Below are 24,943 nucleotides of genomic sequence, written 5' to 3'. Positions count from 1 at the left end.
ATGACCTCAGGGTCATGAGACCCAGCCCCTGGGACTGCGTCCACGCTCACCACAGAGTCGGCTGGAGATTGCCTTCCCCTCCCTCTTTTCCTTCCCCTCTGCTCCTCCCCCTGCGGGTGCTCGCACTTTCTCTCCCTTTCTCTAAAATAAAATAAAATAAAATAACCTTAAGGAAATCTCATTAAAGCATGGACCCTAGTTAATAATAACATATCAGTATTGGTTTATTAATTACAAAAAACCTACCACAGGAATAATAATGGAAACTGACTGTGGATTATATGGGAACTCTCTGTACTATCTTTGCAATTTTTCTGTAAATCCAAAAGTATTCTGAAAGGAAAGATTTATTTTAAAAACTGGATTTGACGTCAAGACTGTTAACGAGGGAGGAAGGCAGTGACTAAAGACCATGGTCGGGTCTGGGGAGCGGATGAGCAGTGGACAGCGGAGCTCAGTCTGCAAGGTGGGAAGAAGCAGACTCCCATGGCGACGGGCCGGTGGCGAAGGTGGGGGGAAGCTCCGGGTGGCGGATGGGCAGTTAGAAAAAGTTAAAAATATTGTCATGCCTCAGAAAGGTCCTCGTTGAGGTCATCAGCATAAAGTTTGGTCAGGAACAGCCAGCCCAGATGAGCGACTTTCTCCTAACAGGCGGGCCAAGAATAGAGAAAGCTGAAGCTATGATCGACCCAGATAAGGAATCCGCAGACCGTGTCCCCAAAATTCTCTCTTTTGATAGGAAGCACCTATAAATGCACTTTCTTCTTGTTCAAATATCCTTGTAGGTTCATTATTCTCTGAAGCTTCCTCTCTAACTGCCCCTTCTCTCCGGTTTCCCACATTCTGCAATTTTCACGTTGAAAAGGATGAATCATGAGACTGCAAACCATTCTGAGGGTGGCTTAGAGAAAATTCTTAAATTAAAGGGTTGAAGAAGCAAGATGAGGACGAAATTCAAAGCAACCCAAAGGGGGCTGGATCCTTTCAGTATATCCTGCCAAGGAAAGATGTATATTTCTCTATTTTTCAAAAGGACAGTAAAAAAGAAAAGAAAAACAAAGAGGACTCCAGTTTTTTAAAAGAATCTGAAGGTCAGACAAATAGAAGCTTCTGGTTCACTGGCCTCCTGGAAACTTCAGGCAGATACCTGAGAACACCTTGAAAGGGAGATGGGCAGGAGAGAGTGACCCCAGCCCAGCTAGATAAACAGCAAGTAACCAGGACAGTGCATACCTTGACCCTGGGGAACACTTTCTTATGTTAGACACATTTTCACACACATCGTTGCATGTGATACGAACAAAAAGCTGATGAGGTAAGCATAACAATTATTAATAATCTCACTTTACCTAAGAGAGAGGGGCTACTCAGAGACAGTAACTGACATGCCTGGGTTCCCCGCTTGGCACGGATGGAGCCGGGACACAGAACCCACACCGCAGGTGCTTAGGCCATGGTGTTTTCATTTAGCCTCATGCCTAGGTGGACGTGATCAGCAGATGTAGGTGAAGAAGTCATAGTGCTGGTAATTAAATGTCAGTGCATATCTGTATCCCACAGACACATACATGAAAATGCAAATATTTCATTTTCTGCTACCATGACTGCCATCAGGTGAAGGACAAGTCTCCTTTAAGAAATACCAGAGAATTGATAACACAGAGAGAGAAAAAGAAACCTAAAAGCGCAGAAACTTTTTAGTTTGACCTTCAGTTAGTTAGTTCTTGGATGAAAAAACAAAGGCCGTGAAGCAGGTAATAGACAGATCTGAAAAAATAAGAAGTAAACTCTTCTGGATCGTTATGCACTCTTCGGCAACAACTGAATGGGAAAGGAAGGGCAAGACAAAGTTGTGTGAAAGTGCTCTAAATTTATATCGTCTAAAAACGTGACTCAAAGAGACATAATCACAGCCTATAAATATCCCCCAAGCAACAATATATGTGGAAATAAAGTAAGTGAATTATTCACACCCGTAGGTGCAGGTCATTTCTCTTTGTCCGGTTGTCTAAGGAAGACAATGCTTTACCCCTGAGCTGGGGTCACCCTCACAAATGGAAACAGCCAAGGAGGCTCTTAAGGTGGGTCCTGCTGCAGATGCCAGGTGCAGGGTTAAAAAGGGGAGCTGCGGGGAACGGCCTGCCATGGCTCTTGACGCTAGTAGGAATGAAGTTGGATCACTCCATTGACTATTTTTTTATTTCTCCCTCACCTTGAAAAGGAATAATAGAGAACAGAATTAAATTCAAAAACTCTTTCTGTGACTGGTCCACTTGACTATAAGAAAACCACAGACCATGAACAGGCACATCCAGGAGAAAGTGCTCTGCTTTGGTGTCGGGAGATAGCATGGTGCCAAATCTCGTGAAACACATCGAAGTCTGCAAAGTCAAAGCCACTGTTCACAGACGCCATTGTGTTACAGTTTTCCCACTGCCGAAAGGGAGAGTCCTATCTGCCTTACCTCGTTAAGTCACGTTTCAGATAGCAGAGCATTTTTTTTTAAAGATTTTATTTATTTGTCAGAGAGAGAGAGAGAGTGTGTGTGTGCATAGGCAGACAGAGTGGCAGACAGAGGCAGAGGGAGAAGCAGGCTCCCTGCTGAACAAGGAGCCAGATGTAGGACTCGATCCCCGGATGCTGGGATCCTGACTCAAGCCGAAGGCAGCAGCCTAACCAACTGAGCCACCCAGGCATCCCTAGCAGAGCATTTTTTAAAACCACTGAGAACTGTCCAAATGCAAATGGTTGCTAATTATTATCATTATTTGGACTCTCCCAGATGCAATGCTTCAAAAACATCATTTTTCATAAATATTTCTTCTGTGTGATCATTTTCTCCCTTTCAAAATTTTTGAGGTTTCCTGATTAAGAATCATCATCTCCTTAAGCCACAAATCATTTCAAAAGCTCTATCTGTCTCAGTACTTGGGGCAGACTAAATCGTTGGAATTACAGCAGAAATGACGCTGGGTGGGCTCCTGCTGGGTGTACAATAGCGTGAGTAGAGTGATATTTAAAATATCAGGAGCTCTCTAAACACAGCATGCTCAATTCATCCGCACACCAATCCAAATCCAAGCAAATTTTTTTTCCCCTTTGTCTTCCCAAGGACAGTTTTTCTAGTCTTGTGGAGAAGCTGCCCCAAATTTAATTTTATCTGTCTTCATTTCTTCTGCAGGGACAGGGGCCTGAGGATGTAACCACCAGATATTTAATCCTTAAATAAGCAATAGTTCCTTGTTAGCATCATAACAAAGACCCTGAGCTCTGCCTTGTTGGTATCTTAGGACATTTATGTAAATAAGATGTTCATATCACCATGTACTGACCTGCGAGACCGTAAGCCGGCAACAGGCTGGTACACGGTCACTAATGTTTGCGATGGCTGTGGGACTGCCCACCACATGAACTGGTGCCTGAGTTGGGACAATGGATGCCCAGAGAATGTTTAACTACAAAAGACAAGCATTTTCTACAGAAATATCGGAGGCTTATTTTTAAGCTCATAGCAGTGGTAGCCCTAGTGCTTTTCCATCTTCTGTTCCCCAGAGGTACCTAGGAGCATTTCAATCAAAGTTGGGCCCTTGTGACAATAGCACCTCCAAGAAAATAGAGATTTTTGCTTAGTACAGTAATTAACCCAGTAGACCTTGAATAAATGCCTATTCAGTGAAGGTAGAAGACCTCATGTATCCCCCTCAACGCACACGCGCACACACGCACAGAGAACATTATAGTATGTGGGATTTTCTCCAATACAAATGTGAAGGTTATAGAAGATACAAATTCGGATGCAGGTGTTGTCTCTGTTAGTATCTTAGAAGGAGAAATTACCAGGGCTTCAGCCTCTCTATTCAATGCTTTCCTGAGTTAGTGGAAATTGCCAAATCCGCAATATTAACATAGAATTATGGAAATCAGAAACAAAAAGCTGGAGTCTACTGGGAATGATAAGCTCAAGATGAAATCAACCGGAAAATCTGGCTAACTAAAAGTGACATCCTTTGTGCTGGAATTTTTCTATCTGAAAGCTTTAAAAAGGCTATAATTATTTTGAGTTTTCAAGTCAGCCCTTTTCAAACTAAGCCTCCTCTTTTCTTCATTGTTCTCTATACCGTTCCTCCGTGTGAACTGGGGTGTTTGCCAAGCTTACCACCGGAGTGGTAAATTCATATCGGTTTTACACACACATGCATCTCCAGGGAATGGGAAGCAACACAACTTTTGCATCCTCTATGCCAAGGAAAACAAAGGAATATTTGTACATCAGAACTCTTATCATGGGGTGCCTTGGTGGCTCAGTCCGTTGAGTCTGTCTTTGGCTCAGGTCATGATCTCAAGGTCATGGGATCAAGCCTGTGTCAGGCTCCCTGCTCAGGAAGGAGTCTGCTTCTCCTTCCTCTGCCCCCTCCTCACTCGTTACTCTCTCTTTTTCTCTCTCTGTCTCAAATAAATAGATGAAATCTCTAAACACACACACACACTTATCTTGTGCACAAGTTCAAAACACAGGGTAAATAAATCACCTAATAAGAAGTGTCTGATTGAGGTCAATAAATAATTTCTTTGCAAGTTAGTGTTTTTTTTCCATGGAGAAGCCAAAAAATACAAGAACGCAGACTTACCTGGTGGCATTTGGGTCCCAAATCACAATGTCTGCATCTGATCCCACAGCTATCCTTCCCTTTCTTGGAAAGAGATTGAAGACCTTCGCTGCGTTTGTGCTGGTAACTGCCACAAACCGGTTTTCGTCCATTTTACCACTATGCTGTAAAAACAGTTCAAGAAAGAAAATGCATGTGTTTTAATGACCACATACTTAAACATCTCCTATCAATAAAAGTGTAAGACTTGTATCTCTTAGAACCCAACAGAACTGCACCTAATTTCTTACACTGTGGAGCCAAACACCTCTGGGGATGCTGGTGAGCCTTAAACTATCATAATGATAATGATGGGGATGATGGGTTAACACAAGCCTGAAGATAACTTTTCACAAGCCTAAACTTAACTCCCACCCTTCACTAATTTTCTCCATCCTTCCCAGAATCACACAGACAACAGCTAGATGTTGGCAATAGTATTTTCAATTTTTGTTTAGAGTTGACTACCACTCCCTACTGTATTTATGATCTGGCTTATTTACTGTTGACCTAAGAATGATGAGATGATCATGTAGACAACAAGTAAAATATTATAAAGTTAAAATAAGAGAGACCTTTAAATCAGATGACAAGACGTTTAGAAAGAGGAAAAATCAACTCAAGAGATCAAATTTTGTGCTACTGAAATGTACATGAACCAATAATCATGGAGTCTATTATAAGGGATTTTAATATGGACATACTGTAGATTAATGTGGTCTTTCTAAAACCGTATGATTTTGTTTTTTTGTTTTGTTTTGTTTTTTAAGATTTTATTTATTTATTTGACAGACAGAGATCACAAGTAGGCAGAGAGGCAGGCAGAGAGAGAGGAAGGGAAGCAGGCTCCCCACTGAGCAGAGAACCTGATGCCATCCGGGGCTCAATTCCAGGACCCTGGGATCATGACCTGAGTGGAAGGCAGAGGCTTTAACGCACTGAGCCACCCAGGCACCCCTGATTTGTTTTTTTAAATGTTGAGAGCTTATCCCTATGTACATTTATATGGTTAGGAGCATCCTTAATAAGGTTTATTTAATTACCAATGTGTCCATGTCTCACAAAATGATTAAGAACCACAACCTGAGAGTAATATTCCCATGAGTCAACCATCTTCATGTTTCATAAAATAACACAGTTTCTGTACATTATTAAGAAATATTCCATTTTTTAAAAGTCACTTACACACTTGCTGTATTATGGAAATTTGCTTTAACGAACATACTCATTATAATAGCACAAGCTCAGAGAAAAAGGTTGAACCTTTAGCAAGAAAATCTAAGCAAAGAGAAAGAGAGGAAGAGTCATGTGGGATGATTAGAGTTAGGGTAGAGGTACCAAGGGCTGAAAGATGATTAGCAGAAGAAAGGGCTATGGAGATGTTTTAGAGATCCTTACATGTAAACGATCATTCAAATGTCATCCTATAAGTAATGGAAAATGTTAAAGGGTTTTAAAGAAAAAAATAGCATGAATAGTCCTTTGTTTTTTGGAAGGCAGCACTGGTACTAGAGGATAACATAGGCAATATAGTATAAGCAAGCAAGAGCCTGGCGGAGGGGCACCAGCTTTGAGACTACTTCAACGATCCAACCGAGACAGCCTTCAAACTATAGTAGTCAACATGAAGATGTAAATAAGGAGAAATGTTAGGAATCTAATTGACAATAACTGGTAAATAATTAGAGTTAGGAAGAATGGCATGTCGAGGGGATTCTGAGGTGTGAGATAATGTCATCTAAGGGAGGGCTTCTGAAAAATGGGTGAGAATGACATGAAAATGGTGGCCCAGGTATAACCAGGCAAGTCTCCCCACTGATCCGTACAATTACACGTGTCAAGTGGATGGACAGGTGAACATATGAACATTTAGCCACCTGATTCTTCTCCATGCTCCAGGAGACATTTTTAAATCATGGACATTTAAAAAATTTCTTTTTCTAAGCTTTGGATTGTTATTTATATGACTTTATACAGCAGTTTCAAAAATATGATATACAAAAATCCTCAAAAGGGGACATCTACAAAAATTTCATGAGAAGGAGATACGAACATAATAAAAATGCTTCATGTATTTTCAATCATTCCAAGTATTTACAGGAGTGATACATGAGGAACTGGGATTCAAAAACAAGAAATCAAGTAGAAGGGCTATAACATAGACTTAGAGAGGAATCCTCCAGGTACCCAATCTAAATTTACCTCCTAATGTCTGCATAATGACGCAATGTATCATCTAAACTCAATTATGCAGAGATGAAAATGATTTTTTATTATTGTCCTGGAAGATGGGGTGGCGATGGTCACCGTGCTGCGTTCCCAGTCTCCACTCTAATAAAAACAATCACAAAGCTTTTCTATGAAGGTTTGTGGCACTTTGGTCCTGAAATGAGCCAGATCTTGGCTAAAGAGTTCAACAAAACAAACTGGATCCTGTGAAACTCACCACGCCTTTTTCCCATATTACTGACATCCGGTCCTCAACACCGTTCACTCCATTGGGAATCTTTGTGAAATCATCCTTCCCCAGAGCTTTCTGGCAAGTGTTGAAAGTGCAGTGGTCAGTTCCTGTTGTGGTTAGATCACCACTGAAAAAGAAGAACACACAAGAGTGTGGGATGAGTAGATAAAAGACATCAAAAGAAAACTACCAGAACCTTTCCTGTTCTTCTGATGCCCTTCTCAACTGAAAGTCAGAAAGCTGCAATGGATAATGAGTGACTTTTTCAAGCACATATTTCAGCCATACCCATCTCTATTTTAGGAAGCACTTTTGGAAAATAATACTCTTACAAGAAGTGTGAAGCCAGATCCTGCTCAGGTCAGAAAAACTGGTTCTAGACTCCATCACATGCTAGTTCTATGATTATGAGTTTGTCCAATGCTCAGTTGTTTTCTTTTTTTTTAAAGATTTTATTTATTTATTCATGAAAGACAGACAGAGAGAGAGAGAGAGAGAAAGAGTGAGAGAAATAGGCAGAGACAGTCAGAGAAGCAGACTCCCTGCAGAGCAGGGAGCCCAATGCGGAACTCGATCCCAGGACTGTGGGATCACAACCTGAGCCGAAGGCAGACGCTTAATCAACTGAGCCACCCAGATGCCCTTCAAATGCTCAGTCTTATCTAGAAACTGATGATGATGATGATGTGTACTCGATGATAATTATTTTAGGATCACTGGCAATAAAGTAAGGGAAAATTCTTTGCGAGTAGAGCACTACACAAAGATGAACCTCCATGGCCCACATGGACAGAGGCAGCCCCTGGCCAAATGGCAACATTGAGGTGAGCAGAGATGGGACACTGGCTGAGGATGTTCATGTCACCAGAGACAGAGAGCCCTGCTTTGAATTGTGAATAATCTTGGAGATGTAGACATGTGAAGGAGGAAGTAGGCTGAAAGAAAAAGGTAAATGAACTCTTGAACTTTTGTTGTGAAAAACCCTTTGTTAACTTGGGTCTAGTATCTGAATGGGGAGTGTTGGGGTCTCCAAGAAAAGTAATCATAACTTCACAGAAAGTAGCATCTCTGAAAATAGTTTGGATGGCCGTTCATGGGGATAACCTCTCTGAGGGCAGGATTTTGCCTTTCACCCCTCCGGTGGCTCTGCCCTAGATCATAACCTATCAGATGTACACAGGCACATCTGCTTCTTGGGTTATATCACCATTGAAGAATATTCAAGAATATGTGAATGATTAAAAACAAAGCATCATGAAGAGACTAGGTTCCAGGCAATAGGTGATAGAAAAGATGAGGAAAAAGTTAGAAGAGAGTGAAATTTTAGTAAAAATTATCTGATTTCTCTGTGTCTGGGAGAGATTTTGACACCATATCATAATTAAGCCACTGCTTTTTTGGTCCCAGGTGAGGGACTCCTCACAGCCTATCACGTCAAGTAGAACAGAATACTGCATGGAGGTCAACGAAGGTCAGATGGTAAGACACGATGTCCTCCACTCAAACCCAAGACTCTTATGATACCTTATTTTGGCAGAACCCTTCACAATCATTTGTTAAATTATTACTTAGCCAATAGATTCATGAGGAAGTGAGGCGTTGAGGGGTCTGGTCGCAGGGGCGGCCCCATAACATGGTGGGCTGCATGGTGCCACTCTCTGTGCCAGTAGTGCGTGCCGTCTGTGCCCAGACTTGCCGCTATGGGCTCTCCATAGACCACTTTCCCTGGAAACATCAAAGGAAGCATTCAGTCCCTTCATTTGCTCTCAAGAGAACCACCTGACAAACACATAAATATGCGTCTTCTCTGTGCTAGCAAAGGATGATAAGAATCCCAGACCACAAGTCACCTTTCATGGACAGAATTTTTTAAAAAGGAAAACTACTGCTTCATGAGCATTTACTATATTCTGCCCAGGTGCAGTGCACGCTGTGGTAGATGATTATACCCACTCCCCGACACAAGGCTTGACCCCATGGCCTACTTTGACCAATTAAATACAAAAGGAAGTAACACATGCCAAGTCTTCCTTCTGTCCTTAGACTACCACAGGTTGCTTCTTCAGTTGTGTCTCAGGATGAAGAGAATATGGAACACAGTTAGTGCCAACCCATGATGGACATGAGTCCGAAGGAGAAATAAATCTCAGTAGTTGGAGACCATTGACATTTCCGATTCAGCTGTTACTGCAGCCTAATCTAGCAAATGCTGGCTGGTATGTGTGCCATTCTAATGAATTTATCTCAAAAACCCTATGGGGCAAATGCTATTATTATCCCCATTGAAAGATGAAAATAAATAACTTCTCTACAGGTGTATTACATGCACCTAACAGAACATGGATGGTGTTGAGGAGGTAGGATCTGAAGCCAGGTGTTTTGGACTCCAGTCCTAACTTCTATGCAAATACTACCCTGGTGACAATTATCACGTGGTCATATGGAGTTCAACCATGGTATAGCTCTGTTACAACTCGATTGAGAATCTCTTCATATCCCTTAAAGGATAAAAAAACAAAACAAAAACAAAAAAACAACCATAACAACAACCAACCACAAAAACAAACAAAACTCGTCCAAAAACTTATGTTAAATAAAAGAACACTCAGATAATAAAATTGTAGCCAGACGTGCATATTTTAAAAAATCATGCAAATGAGGCCATCAAGAGCACACAATGTTAGAAAAGTTAATAGTGCCTCGTGAATTTGAATTTAAAATCAGAATCCTATCTCTGATTAGCGTTTGTTGGGATAATAGATGCACCGGCATTGAGCTGATCGTCCCCAGGCAGTCACAGAGGTGAACACAGAGTAAGGGATGTGCCCACGGAACTCTGTGAACTTCACTCTGGCTGGTCAGACAGCGGATTTCAGTGAAAATCCTGACAGAGAACTGAAATTAACTAACTTCGTCGGAGGATACTGACTGTGGGTGGCCATCACCTGCCTGTGTCAGATTCAACTGGAATGTAGTACCCTCTCACAGATCATTTCTTTTCCTAAACTAGCCATTTTCCTCTTGCAAGTCACAAAACAAGGCTTACTGAAGCCTAACAAATCCTGCTTCTTAAGTAACCAAGTATCACGGTCAGTAACAATTACCTCCCAAGAACACAGACACTGCTAAGATCCCTCACTTTCATGCCTCTCTCTCTCTCTTTCTCACATGTGCGTGCGCACACACACACACACACACACACTGAATCCCATCCCCCTTCTGTTTCTTACTGCCTTACTCCCAGAAAAGAGGGAATACCATTAGTCACTCGTTATGCTGTGTGTAGGACAAGGAACAATCCTTTTTTTAATGTGAACTAAGAGGTAACGTACTGTTTGCTGTACAGCGAGCAGGAGGGAACCCATATCTGATTAGCGGGTATGGAGAGACCTTTCTATCCTAAGAGAACATACAGATAGATGCTCAGACAATGAAAAACTCAGAGACTTGATCTGTAACCACTTTACAAGCTGCCAACTCAGGATTTTCCACGGTGCTTCATCATACAGGAAAGATTCTTATCACATGCTCTATTCAATCACTTGGCCATCAAGGTGAGATGGGGATACAGTTCCAAAGTTCTACAATTTTAATAGCTCTCAGGAAAAATTAAAAGTGTCAGCATCTACCAGGAGTCTGCCAGGACCGTTTTGAAACCAGATGACATGTAATCTCCTTGGAAGATTTTAGCCCCTTTAAAATGTGATAGCCATGGTTTTGGTACACACAACAAGCTCTTCATTAATGGGGCTATTTTCTTTCTTCCTTTTTTTTTTTTTTTAAGATTTTATTTACTTATTTGACAGAGAGAGACACGGCAAGAGAGGGAACACAAGCAAGGGGAGCAGGAGAGGGAAAAGCAGGCCTCCCACTGAGCAGGGAGCCTGATGTGGGGCTCGATCCCAGGACACTAGAATCGTGATCTGAGCCAGAGGTAGACGCTTAATGACTAAGCCACCCAGGTGAATGGTGCTATTTCCAACGGTTTCCCCATTAAGCATCTACAAATATACTTCTAAAATTTCAAATAAAAGGTAAAAATTCCCAATTACTCTTTCCCCTATTTTACAATAGTTCTAAGGCATCTTCAAAAAAAATTCCCAGTATTCAAGAAGGAAAAAGGGGAAGGTAAACAAGGGGCCTGGGTCCTGGGTAATCCATAAATTGGAGACTCAAACTGGATAATTCAGTATAATTTAGAGTTTTATTAGATTTGGGTCAAAAATAAAGTAATAATAAAAATATCTAACATATGTATAGCACTCTATAGTTGGCAAATAGAGTTTGAATGTCAAGTATCTCATTTGACCTTCAGGGCAACCCTCATGCTGGTTTGACAGATAAAGGAACTGACACTCAATGAAACGAACTAATTTGCCCAAGTCACACAGGTAGTAAGTGGTACAAAGAATTAGAACCCTAGTATTTTGGTATCATATCATACATACACATTACGTTACTAGGTGAAGCGTCATTCTTCATTTCTTGGTAACGAATATGTATTCTGAAATATTTAAGTCAACCACAAGCCATTTGTGGATGTGGCTGAGCAATTTTCCAATTTCACTTACTGGTTTCATTTACTCTGCTTAGCAGGTTGGTAATGAAAAGAGCTGTATCTGTCCTAGTCGGGTACTCTCCTGATTACACTTGAGACAAGATGGTTCCAACAACTCTTGGGAGATAGAACATCTTCATCATTAATCTCCACCCACTGTCTCAGCAAGGTTTGCACTGTACCCTGTCCACCCATACAGGGTCTCTCCTCCTCTCTCCAGTGTTTGGCCTGAAGCCAAAAGAGACTCTGCACTTATGATGCTATCTCCCACTTAAAGGAGTTTTTCCTGCTGAGTGTCTAAAGATTTCCAGATGATGAAACCTGTCAAGCCAATCCAATCTCCCCTCTGACCAGACAACCCATTCATTAGATGAAAGTGATAGAGCAGGTGTTCACACTTTGTCTAGATTTGCGAGTAGAGCTTAATCAAGTCCCAAGATCTGTTACAAAAGGTTGAACAATCCAGAGAAGCTGGCATGAGTACCCAGGAGTGGAAGCACTGGCTACCAACAGAAAGCCAAGCACATCTATAAAAATAATTTTTCCCAGCTAGAAGGATAGAGCAGAACCTTCCTGGGCTCTGTTTGGTTCAAAAAACACTGTATTTACAAAGAAAGGAAATCTTCAACTAACAAGGAAAATCCAGAGAAAACAGCATAATAAAGATCACACAGATTCAGGCTCAAATCCTGATTGTGCTACTTTTTAGTTAGTGACTTGTGTAAGATGAGTCATTGCTCTTAGCCTCAGTTTGTCTAATCTGTGAAGTGGGGTCACAGTGTGTCTCTAAGAGAGAGTGGCAATTTTATGAAGATCAAATAAATTACTGCATATGAAAGTACCCACCATCTTGGGACTCTGGGTTCAGTTATGGGCTGAAATGTGCCCCTTGCCAAAATTCAAATGTTAAAGTCCTAACCCCCGGTATCTCCGAATGTGACTGTATTTGGAAGGGCCCTTTATAAAAGTAATTAAGTTAAAATGAGGCCACTAGGATAAGCCCTAATCCCATATGAGTGGAGTCCTCCTAAGAAGAGGAAATTTAGACACAGACACATACAGAAGGAAGATAATTGTGAAGACAGAGGGAGAAGACAGTCGTCTACAAAGCAAGGAGAGAGATCTAGAATACATCCTTCCATCACTGTCCTCAGAAAGAACCAACTCGGGGTGCCTGGGTGTCTGGATCAGTTAAGCATTTGACTTTGGCTCAGGTCGTGATCCTGGGGTCCTGGGATTGAGCCCCACATGGGGCTCCCTGTTTAGTGGGGATAGTGGGGAGCCTGCTTCTCCCTCTCCCTCTGCCTGTTGCTCCCCCAGCTTGTGCTCTCTCTCTGTCTCTCTCAAATAACTAAATAAAATATTTTTTTTTTTTTAAAGGAACAGGGGTGCCTGGATGGCTCAGTGGGTTAAAGCCTCTGCCTTCAGCTCAGGTCATGATCCCAGGGTCCTGGGATCGAGCCCCACATTGGGCTCCCTGCTCAGCAGGGAACCTGCTTCCCCCCTCTCTCTCTGCCTGCCTCTCATCCTACTTGAGATCTCCATCTGTCAAATAAATAAATAGACTCTTAAAAAATAAAAAATTATTTAAAAAATTTAAAAAGGAACCAACTCTGCCAATACTTTGGTCTTCTAGTATCCAATATTATGAGAATATTCATTTCTGTCATTTAAACTGCCCAGTCTCTGGTACTTTGTTATATCATCAAGTAAGTTCCAGAAACATTAGTTTCCTTATGGTTGCTCAACTCATTTTTTTTTTTTTAAACACAACTCTTTTAAAAAAATAAATGTTTTAGAATGGCTGGTCTTCAACTGCTTTGCACTTGGACATAAGCTAAATCATCTTTTTCTCAAATTTTTTAAAAAGATTATTTATTTATTTATTTGACAGACAGAGATCATAAGTAGACAGAGAGGCAGGCAGAGAGAGAGGTGGAGGTAGGCTCCCTGCTGAGCAAAGAGCCCGATGCGGGCCTCGATCCCAGGACCCCAGGATCATGACCTGAGCTGAAGGCAGAGGCTTAACCCACTGAGCCACCCAGGTGCCCCAATCTTTTTCTCAATTTTAAGGACCAGGGAGTGTTTTGGTGTTCATGTACAGAAAAAGAAAGTCTGAGATTCAGAGTCACCTTGACTCAGCTCCACGTGTTTCTTAGGAGAAGCGCCGGTTCCTAAGCGTCAGCTAACGACACCTGTGATAACAAGATTCGATTTATTCTTGTTCAGCTTTCACAAGAAATAGCAACCAGAGAGAGGGAGAGTGGTCCCTGCATGGACCTTTCTGCCCATCTTCTAAAACACAAGAGGAACATGGCAGGGGGTGGGGGGCAGGCAGAGCTTAAAAGCTTCTTATAAAGTGGAAAGGAAGACATCGAAAACCTCTCTGTAATACAAGTTTACACTTTATAGTGATAAGCCTAAAAAGTAAAGTTTTGATAATAAGTACAACGCAACCCAACCCAAACCACATCCAACAAACAAAAAAAACCCCTTCAACCACAATGTAGCTTGGGTCACTCTAAGTTACTGAAGGAAGCAAATGAACATAATCCCTTCTGCAAATCCAATGCCCAGAGCACAGCGCCTGGCATATATTTGGTGTCCAATAAATTCGGGGTTTTATTAATAAGTTCAGGTGAAACTCTTATTTATACCCTAAAGACAGGAATACGGATATAAAGTCGAGTTGAACTTTATTAAGACAAGTTAAACTAGAAACTTAAAAAAAGCATTAATAATTTCAGTCATAGCTGGAAAACAAATTATAACAGATATACATCAAGTAGAGCATCGAGTAGGTTCTGAGAGAGGTCCCCATCATTCAAAATAGAGCACCAGAAACACAGCGACTGCACACGCACGTGAGGTCATTGATAATTCCAGAGGTCAATATGTGGAAAAAAAGGGCATGGATAACCAAAGCTACACAAACCAAAATAAAAAGTGTCTCCGAAGCCCATGACACATGTCAACACGTATACTATTTGGACAAAGGCATGACTGGTAAGTGAGCGTGGTCTGGGGCCGGGCAGATGGGAATTTCTATATATGACACAAATACAGCTGGTTTGTCCGACTTTACACATGGGGTATGGAGCAAGGGAGGCAGATTCTGCTTCTGGAAGAAAAAGGATAGCATTCTAGGGGCAGCCTTCTGGTTCTCATACTTCATGTTTGCAAAAGTGGCTTCTCACACGAAGGATGAGAACTAACCTAGTTCTAGTTACTCAATTTAGATGAACTAAGACCAGAAATAAGCATGAAATTTAAATTCCTTGCCAACTATCCAAAGCGATTCTGATTTCAATGGCTTACGCAGGACGTGTTTATTCTTTTTTCCCGGAACCTGCTTTTTGTTTTTTATTGCAAGTGCTAAAGAAAACATCAAGGTAGGTACAAAGGGAATGCTCAGGCTTCAATTTAAAGTTGGGGATGCAATGTACATTTCTGTCTCTTTCTTCTCAGCTCACACCAAGATGTCTGAGAGATGGGCAAGCCCCACGGGTGCTCTGAGAAGGAAACAGGGACCACAGCTGACCAGAAGTTTGCGTCGATTTTAGAAAGATGAGAAAGCAGAGGGATGGCAATAGCTTATCAAGGACAGTCATAAACATAGATAGCCCAGGATCACACCAAGATGTTAAAAAAAAAAAAAAAAAAGGAACACTGACTCAGCAAGAAACAATGTGGATGTCCATTTCTTTCCCAAGGTTTGGGGAACTCTCAGCTGTTCTTGCTTTAAATATACTTTTTGTCCCTTTTTCTTTCTCTTCTTCTGGAATTCCATATGTGAATATTGGTTGGTCTTTGTTGTTGTTGTGTTTCGTCCTTCTTGTAGGCTTTCGACAGTCTTCCCATTCTTTCCCCACTTTAGTCGTCTGACTGGGTGAAAGTTCTATCCTTCCAGTCACTGAGTCTTTCCTCTGTGTAGCTGAGTCTACTTTCGAAACTCTCTACGGAATTCTTCAGTTCAGTTACTGTATTTTTTGAACTCTGAGCCTTCTAGGGTTTTGACTGGTTACTATTTGATGGTTACTACTTCCTTGTCAAACTTCTCATTTTGTTCATGCCTCTTGTTCCTAATTTCGTGTGGTTGTCTGTTGCTGGTCGATCACTAAACTCCCTTATGGGGATTATTCCGAACTATCCGTGGGCAGCACGTAGGTCGGTTACTGGAGCTTGATTAGCTTCCTCTGGTGGAATCGTATTTACCTGATTGTTTTTGCGACCCTTGATTTCTTAGGTTTGTTTCTTCACATTTGGGTAATTTGGCAGAAACATTCACCAGTTGGCTCAGTTCGGGTCTCTGAGTGCGTCTGCTGGTGATGTCTTTGGGCAGGTGGGGCCTGCTATTATGGTCTATTTTTGGCTGAGGCAACCGTTTGAGGTCTGAGGACAGGGACCGGGGCAGAGGGGTGCCACTGGCTGAGAACAGTTGACTGCAACGGCTGGCTTGGTTCCTTACCCACGTGAGGCTCTGGGCTCTTCTCAGTCTCCCAAACAGGCTCTCGGGTTGGCAGGGTCCAGGAGTGATGGTCAGCCTTGGCTATGAATGAATCCCTTACGTCTGCACAGCATGGGGGGCCTCTGTGCCTACTGCTAGCAGTGCTCTGTGTGACCGGCTCTAGCTGTCTGTCTCTGTGCGTGAGCACTGCTGGGCCACAGAGTTTCTGGAATCCTCGCCAAGGCTTCTTGTCCGATGGAGCTGGAAGGCACTCCCACAGCAGGTGGGGCCCTGACTCAGCTCCTTGCCTGTGCGTGAGCAAACCGGGCTCGAGGGTCAGCAAAACTCCTGGTTTAGGGACCTGAACCGGGCCAATCTGCCCCCTCGACAGATTCCTCTGGTCAGAATGTGCCCCCAGCTTGGTTCCACAGGTAATCAAAGCTGCTGTCTGGGATTACTACTTGGGCACTGCAGGTGTGAACTCTCTGTCAAGATCTGTGCTGGTTGTTGCCGCCCTTCCCTTCTTCCCCACAGTCAGAGGCCCAGTGGTTAAGCTCTGTGGATTCCCCTGAATTCCTCATGATGTCAGATCAGAGCCGAGGCTCCCCAAAGTGACCCACAATGCTGAGGGAGGCTCGCTCTCCCCCTGGGTTCTCTCTTCCCACAGGAGGAACCAGAGTCTCACGGGAGACCTCTACTGGTGGCGTTGCACTGGCGTGGGGGAGGGGCAATGCAGTCACTGAGTAGTCACTTCTCTTAACCCTCCTAATCCAGTCTGTCTTGGTCTCTGAGGTTCAGGGGTTGCCTCAGCCTCAGCCCTGGGTTCTGGGATTCTCTCAGTGGTATCTTACACTTGAATAGATGTTAGGCTGCTCCTGTGAGGGGGAGCGAAGTCAGGACCAACCTAAGCCGCCATCTTGGTGACATCACTCCAACAGTGAGTTTCTCTTTCAAGAACAGTAAAAAATAACAAAATGTTGATAATGTTTTAAGAAAAATGTAAAATGTAAGGCCAAAGACCAAAGCCAATTAAATACAAACTCAATATCTGCATTTCCTAACTCTGTAAACCAATTTCTTCTTGAACAGAATGGAGAGTAATGGAAAAAATTGGGGTTTGGGGGTCACACAGACTTGGGCTTGAATTCCAGGTTTAGCATCTCCCAGTAAGTGATCTTGGGCTTAATTTACCAAACTTTTCCAAGTCTCAATTTCATCAGCCCCCAAACTGGTAAAACTTGACATGAACATTGTTATGACAATTTTAAAATTTAACATATATTAAAATGCACTAATGACATAATATATAGTAAAACAGGAAATGATATAATACCTATTAAAATATGTTCCAGGCACACATTAAGTACTCAACAAATAACATTGGTTGTTATATAATCATTAACGACCATGCTGCTCTCTTTTGAGATGGTTGGCAATTCAACAATAATATCAAACTTAATAGCATTGTATTGCAAGGCTACTACACTAAAGAATTAATAATTGGATCCCTTTTGTGCTTCCTGGAGCAGAGATTCTCAAGCTTTAATATTCATATGAATCACCTGGGGTTCTAGTTTAAGTGCACCTTCTGAGTCAGTGGGTCTGGGATGGGGTCCAAGGTTCTGCATTTCTAACGAGCTCTCAAGGGATGCTGACACTCCACTCTAGGGACCACACTCTGGTCGTCAAAGGCTCTGATGATAGAATAGGCTGGCAAAGGATTTATAGATAGGACGTGTGCATATCACAAACCTGTAAAGCTGAACTGTTTCTTATTTAAACATGCTAACGATGAATAGAGGTGTATTGCTTGTTCATGTTCAGAAGTCATGTTAGATAATGAATGAGCAAAAGGTCAATGTGGTCCACTAGCTCTTGTCACTCTACACTCTCCAGGGATCTGCCCCTGGGTTGGCGGATACAGTCACCATGGGAACAGTCTGGCACCGTTTATGCCCAACCCACCCTCTACTCCCTTCAGGTTTCTGCTTGATCACGTGTGAGAGTTCACATGCCAGGTGTGGGAAAGCTCTTATGCCAATTTATTCTGGACCTCTGCGGCCTCTGACATGGCCCCTTAGAGCATTTTCACAAGTTACCACAGTAAGTCTGATTCGACTGGAAGATCTGGGTTGACATTTTAAATATTTCCTATTTACAGCCCCTTTGGAAAGGGATTTGGCAATATCTAAAAAATCTATATGCATTTACCCTTTGAACCAGCAGTCCCACTTTGAGGACTCTACCCGGAAGATCCTCTTCCGTGGCATGCAGAATAACGGTGCCCCAAAGACGGCCACGTCCTCATCCCCACAAGCTGTGGCCACGTGCTCTTATGTGGCAAAAAGGACTTTGCAGATGTGATTAAATTAAGAACCTTGAGATAGGGGCTTTATCCTGGTTTAATTGGGAGGGCTCAATGTAACCCAACCGTCCTTAAAGCAGAAGAGAGGGGACAGAAAAGGAGAGAATAATGCAATTTTCTCCACCCACCCCTGCAGCTTTGGAGACGGAGCAAGGGAAATGTGAACCAAGGAATGTAGATGGTCTCTAGAAGCTCAGAAAGGCAAGGAAAGGGATTCTTCCCCTAGAGCCTCTAGGAAAAGAACAATAACTTGGTTTTAGCCCAGTAAGATGTGGGTTAGACCTCTGACCTCCAGAACTGTAAGAGAATACATCTGTGTTGTCTTAAACCACTAAATCTGTGGCAATGTTTACAGTAGCAATAGAAAATGAATACACGTTTCACATAAAATAGCACAGGTTCAAGGCCATCACTGTGGTTTTATACGTAAGCACTAAAGACTGAAACAGCCCAAGTGTCCATCACTAGGAAACCAGCTGAACAAATAAAGAGGCACATCACACCATAGGAAACAATGGAGAAACTCTAGACCTAACATGAGCTGACTTTAAGACATATTTTCAAGTATAAAGAAAAGCCAAATACAGAACATGAGATATACTATTTTATCTTTCAAGTAGTAAAGAAAGAGAAATAAGAACATGCATGTATTTTTTCATAAAGAGAAACATTATAAAGATAAGCCAGAAATAAATTAATAAAAATAATTACTAGTGGGGTAGAAGATGAAGCTGCTAGGGAAGGAAGTAAGACTTCTCTGAGAATCCTTTTTTCTTAATATATAATTTTGACTTTTGGACCATGTAAATTCTTTACGTATTCAAAAAATAAAATTAAGGGACGCCTGTGTGGCTCAGTGAGTTAAAGCCTCTGCCTTTGGCTCAGGTCATGATCTCATGGCCCTGGGATCGAGCCCCACAACCGGTTCTCTGCTCAGCAGGGAGCCTGCTTCCCCTTCTCCCTCTGCCTACTTGTGATCTCTCTCTGTCAAAAAAAATAAATAAATAAAATATTTTAAAAAATTTAATTTAGGGGAGGAGTCAAGATGGCGGAGAAGTAGCAAGCTGAGACTACTTCAGGTAGCAGGAGATCAGCTAGATAGCTTATCTAAAGATTGCAAACACCTACAAATCCAACGGGAGATTGAAGAGAAGAACAGCAATTCTAGAAACAGAAAATCAACCACTTTCTGAAAGGTAGGACTGGTGGAGAAGTGAATTCAAAGCGGTGCAACTCCGCCTGGGGCAAAGACACTTGAGAATCATTACAACAGGCCCCTCCCCCAGAAGATCAACAAGAAACCCAGCCAGGACCAAGTTCACCTACCAAGGAGTGCAGTTTCAATACCAAGGAGAGCAGCGGAATTCCAGAGGAGGAGAAAGCAAAGCACGGAACTCAAGGCTTTCTCCCCATGATTCTTTAGCCTTGCAGTTAATTTTTTTTTCTTTTTCAATTTTTTTTTCTCTTCTTCTGCTAAATTTTTGTAACTTTTACCCTTTTCTTTTTCAACGTTTTTTAACTAGTTTATCTAATATATACATATATATATATATATATATATATTTCCTTTGTATATTTTTTCTTTATTAGTTTTCTTTTTTTGTTTCTTTTTTTTTTCTTTCTGAACCTTTTTATCCCCTTTCTCCCCCCTCACGAATTGGGATCTCTTCTGATTTGGCTAAAGCATATATTCCTGGGGTTGTTGCCACCCTTTTAGTATTTTACTTGCTCCTTCATATACTATTATCTGGACAAAATGACAAGGCGGAAAAATTCACCACAAAAAAAAGAACAAGAGGCAGTACCAAAGGCTAGGGACCTAATCAATACATACATTGGTAATATGTCAGATCTAGAGTTCAGAATGAAGATTTTCAAGGTTCTAGCCGGGCTCGAAAAAGGCATGGAAGATATTAGAGAAACCCTCTTGGGAGATATAAAAACCTTTTCTGGAGAAATAAAAGAACTAAAATTGAACCAAGTTGAAATCAAAAAAGCTATTAATGAGGTACAATCAAAAATGGAGGCTCTCACTGCTAGGATAAATGAGGCAGAAAAAAGAATTAGCGATATAGAAGACCAAATGACAGAGAATAAAGAAGCTGAGCAAAAGAGGGACAAACAGCTACTGGACCACGAGGGCAGATTTCGAGAGATAAGTGACACCATAAGACGAAACAACATTAGAATAATTGGGATTCCAGAAGAAGAAAGAGAGAGGGGAGCAGAAGGTATATTGGAGAGAATTATTGGAGAGAATTTCCCCAATATGGCAAAGGGAACAAGCATCAAAATCCAGGAGGTTCAGAGAAACCCCCTCAAAATCAATAAGAATAGGTCCACACCCCGTCACCTAATAGTCAAATTTACAAGTCTTAGTGACAAAGAGAAAATCCTGAAAATATTAGATTGGCAGTAGACTTATCCACAGAGACCTGGCAGGCCAGAAAGAGCTGGCATGATATATGCAGAGCACTAAACGAGAAAAACATGCAGCCAAGAATACTATATCCAGCTAGGCTATCATTGAAAATAGAAGGAGAGATTAAAAGCTTCCAGGACAAACAAAAACTGAAAGAATTTGCAAACACCAAACCAGCTCTACAGGAAATATTGAAAGGGGTCCTCTAAGCAAAGAGAGACCCTAAAACTAGTAGATCAGAAAGGAACAGAGACAATATACAGTAACAGTCACTTTACAGGCAATACAATGGCACTAAATTCATATCTCTCAATAGTTACCCTGAATGTTAATGGGCTAAATGCCCCAATCAAAAGACACAGGGTATCAGAATGGATAAAAAAACAAAACCCATCTATATGTTGCCTACAAGAAACTCATTTTAAACCCGAAGACACCTCCAGATTTAAAGTGAGGGGGTGGAAAAGAATTTACCATGCTAATGGACATCAGAAGAAAGCAGGAGTGGCAATCCTTATATTATTATCTAATTATCTAATTATCTAATCCTTAGATCAATTAGATTTTAAGCCAAAGACTATAATAAGAGATGAGGAAGGACACTATATCATACTCAAAGGATCTGTCCAACAAGAAGATCTAACAATTGTAAATATCTATGCCCCGAACGTGGGAGCAGCCAACTATATAAACCAATTAATAACAAAATCAAAGAAACACATCAACAATAATATAGTAATAGTAGGGGACTTTAACTCTCCCCTCACTGAAATGGACAGATCATCCAAGCAAAAGATCAACAAGGAAATAAAGGCCTTACATGACACACTGGACCAGATGGACATCACAGATATATTCAGAACATTTCATCCCAAAGCAACAGAATACACATTCTTCTCTAGTGCACATGGAACATTCTCCAGAATAGATCACATCCTCGGTCCTAAATCAGGTCTCAACCGGTATCAAAAGATTGGGATCATTCCCTGCATATTTTCAGACCACAGTGCTCTGAAGCTAGAACTCAATCACAAGAGGAAATTTGGAAAGAACCCAAATACATGGAGACTAAACAGCATCCTTCTAAAGAATGAATGGGTCAACCAGGAAATTAACGAAGAATTCATGGAAACAAATGATAATGAAAACACAACGGTTCAAAATCTGTGGGACACAACAAAGGCAGTCCTGAGAGAAAAATATATAGCGGTACAAGCCTTTCTCAAGAAACAAGAAAGGTCTCAGGTACACAACCTAACCCTACACCTAAAGGAGCTGGAGAAAGAACAAGAAAGAAACCCTAAACCCAGCAGGAGAAGAGAAATCATAAAGATCAGAGCAGAAATCAATGAAATAGAAACCAAAAAAGACAATAGAACAAATCAACGAAAGTAGAAGTTGGTTCTTTGAAAGAATTAATAAGATTGATAAACCCCTGGCCAGACTTATCAAAAAGAAAAGAGAAAGGACCCAAATAAATAAAATCATGAATGAAAGAGGAGAGATCACAGCTAACACCAAAGAAATACAGACAATTATAAGAACATACTATGAGCAACTCCACGCCAACAAATTTGACAATCTGGAAGAAATGGATGCATTCCTAGAGACATATAAACTACCACAACTGAACCAGGAAGAAATAGAAAGCCTGAACAGACCCATAACCAGTAAGGAGATGGAAACAGTCATCAAAAATCTCCAAACAAACAAAAGCCCAGGGCCAGACGGCTTCCCGGGGGAATTCTACCAAACATTTAAAGAAGAACTAATTCCTATTCTCCTGAAACTGTTCCAAAAAATAGAAATGGGAGGAAAACTTCCAGACTCATTTTATGAGGCCAGCATCACCTTGATCCCAAAACCAGACAAGGATCCCATCAAAAAAGAGAACACAGATGCGAAAATTCTCCCCAAAATACTAGCCAATAGGATTCAACAGTACATTAAAAGGATTATTCACCACGACCAAGTGGGATTGATTCCAGGGCTGCAAGGTTGGTTCAACATCTGCAAATCAATCAATGTAATACAACACATTAATAAAAGAAAGAACAAGAACCATATGATACTCTCCATAGATGCTGAAAAAGCATTTGACAAAGTACAGCATCCCTTCCTGATCAAAACTCTTCAAAGTGTAGGGATAGAGGGCACATACCTCAATATTATCAAAGCCATCTATGAAAAACCCACCGCAAATATCATTCTCAATGGAGAAAAACTGAAAACTTTTCCGCTAAGGTCAGGAACACGGCAGGGATGTCCGTTATCACCACTGCTATTCAACATAGTACTAGAAGTCCTAGCCTCAGCAATCAGACAACGAAAGGAAATTAAAGGCATCCAAATCGGCAAAGAAGAAGTCAAACTATCACTCTTCGCAGATGATATGATACTATATGTGGAAAACCCAAAAGACTCCACTCCAAAACTGCTAGAACTGGTACAGGAATTCAGTAAAGTGTCAGGATATAAAATCAATGCACAGAAATCCGTTGCATTTCTCTACACCAACAACAAGAGAGAAGAAAGAGAAATTAAGGAGTCAATCCCATTTACAATTGCACCCAAAACTATAAGATACCTAGGAATAAACCTAACCAAAGAGACTAAGAAGCTATACACAGAAAACTATGAAGTACTCATGAAAGAAATTGAGGAAGACACAAAGAAATGGAAAAATGTTCCATGCTCCTGGATTGGAAGAATAAATATTGTGAAAATGTCTATGCTACCTAAAGCAATCTACACATTTAATGCAATTCCTATCAAAATACCATCCATTTTTTTCAAAGAAATGGAACAAATAATCCTAAAATTTATACGGAACCACGAAAGACCTTGAATAGCCAAAGGAATATTGAAAAAGAAAGCCAAAGTTGGTGGCATCACAATTCCGGACTTCAAGCTCTATTACAAAGCTGTCATCATCAAGACAGCATGGTACTGGCACAAGAACAGACACATAGATCAATGGAACAGAATAGAGAGCCCAGAAATAGACCCTCAACTCTATGGTCAACTAATCTTCGACAAAGCAGGAAAGAACGTCCAATGGAAAAAAGACAGCCTCTTCAATAAATGGTGTTGGGAAAATTGGACAGCCACATGCAGAAAAATGAAATTGGATCATTTCCTTACACCATACACGAAAATAGACTCAAAATGGATGAAGGACCTCAATGTGAGAAAGGAATCCATCAAAATCCTTGAGGAGAACACAGGCAGCAACCTCTTCGACCTCAGCCGCAACAACATCTTCCCAGGAACATCGCCAAAGGCAAGGGAAGCAAGGGCAAAAATGAACTATTGGGATTTTATCAATATCAAAAGCTTTTGCACAGCAAAGGAAACAGTTAACAAAACCAAAAGACAACTGACAGAATGGGAGAAGATATTTGCAAATGACATATCAGATAAAGGGCTAGTGTCCAAAATCTATAAAGAACTTAGCAAACTCAACACCCAAAGAACAAATAATCCAATCAAGAAATGGGCAGAAGACATGAACAGACATTTCTGCAAAGAAGACATCCAGATGGCCAACAGACACGTGAAAAAGTGTTCCATATCACTCAGCATCAGGGAAATACAAATCAAAAGCACAATGAGATACCTCCTCACACCAGTCAGAATGGCTAAAATTAACAAGTCAGGAAATGACAGATGCTGGCGAGGATGCGGAGAAAGGGGAACCCTCCTACACCGTTGGTGGGAATGCAAGCTGGTGCAACCACTCTGGAAAACAGCATGGAGGTTCCTCAAAATGTTGAAAATAGAACTACGCTATGACCCAGCAATTGCACTGCTGGGTATTTACCCTAAAGATACAAACGTAGTGATCCGAAGGGGCACATGCACCCGAATGTTTATAGCAGCAATGTCTACAATAGCCAAACTATGGAAAGAACCTAGATGTCCATCAACAGACGAATGGATAAAGAAGATGTGGTAATATATACAAAATGGAATACCATGCAGCCATCAAAAGAAATGAAATCTTGCCATTTGTGATGACGTGGATGGAACTAGAGGGTATCA

At 41.3% G+C, this 24,943-nt stretch overlaps 1 protein-coding gene across 1 annotated transcript in view; it reads right to left on the bottom strand.

Moving 5' to 3' along the window:
• DPYS (dihydropyrimidinase) overlaps window positions 1–24,943 on the bottom strand; it is an 81,895-nt gene that overhangs the window by 35,214 nt on the left and 21,738 nt on the right. Inside the window, exons 5-7 of the mRNA XM_032858494.1 lie at window positions 8,676–8,832; window positions 7,093–7,234; window positions 4,629–4,771 (exon numbers count right to left, since the gene is read on the bottom strand). Of these exons, the coding sequence (XP_032714385.1) occupies window positions 4,629–4,771; window positions 7,093–7,234; window positions 8,676–8,832 (442 nt within the window). The remainder of the gene's footprint in view (window positions 1–4,628; window positions 4,772–7,092; window positions 7,235–8,675; window positions 8,833–24,943) is intronic.

Source organism: Lontra canadensis, unplaced genomic scaffold, assembly GCF_010015895.1.
Source record: "Lontra canadensis isolate GAN:19392208 unplaced genomic scaffold, GSC_riverotter_1.0 scaffold15, whole genome shotgun sequence".
NCBI classification, from domain to species: domain Eukaryota; kingdom Metazoa; phylum Chordata; class Mammalia; order Carnivora; family Mustelidae; genus Lontra; species Lontra canadensis.
This window is presented reverse-complemented; position numbering and strand designations above follow the sequence as displayed.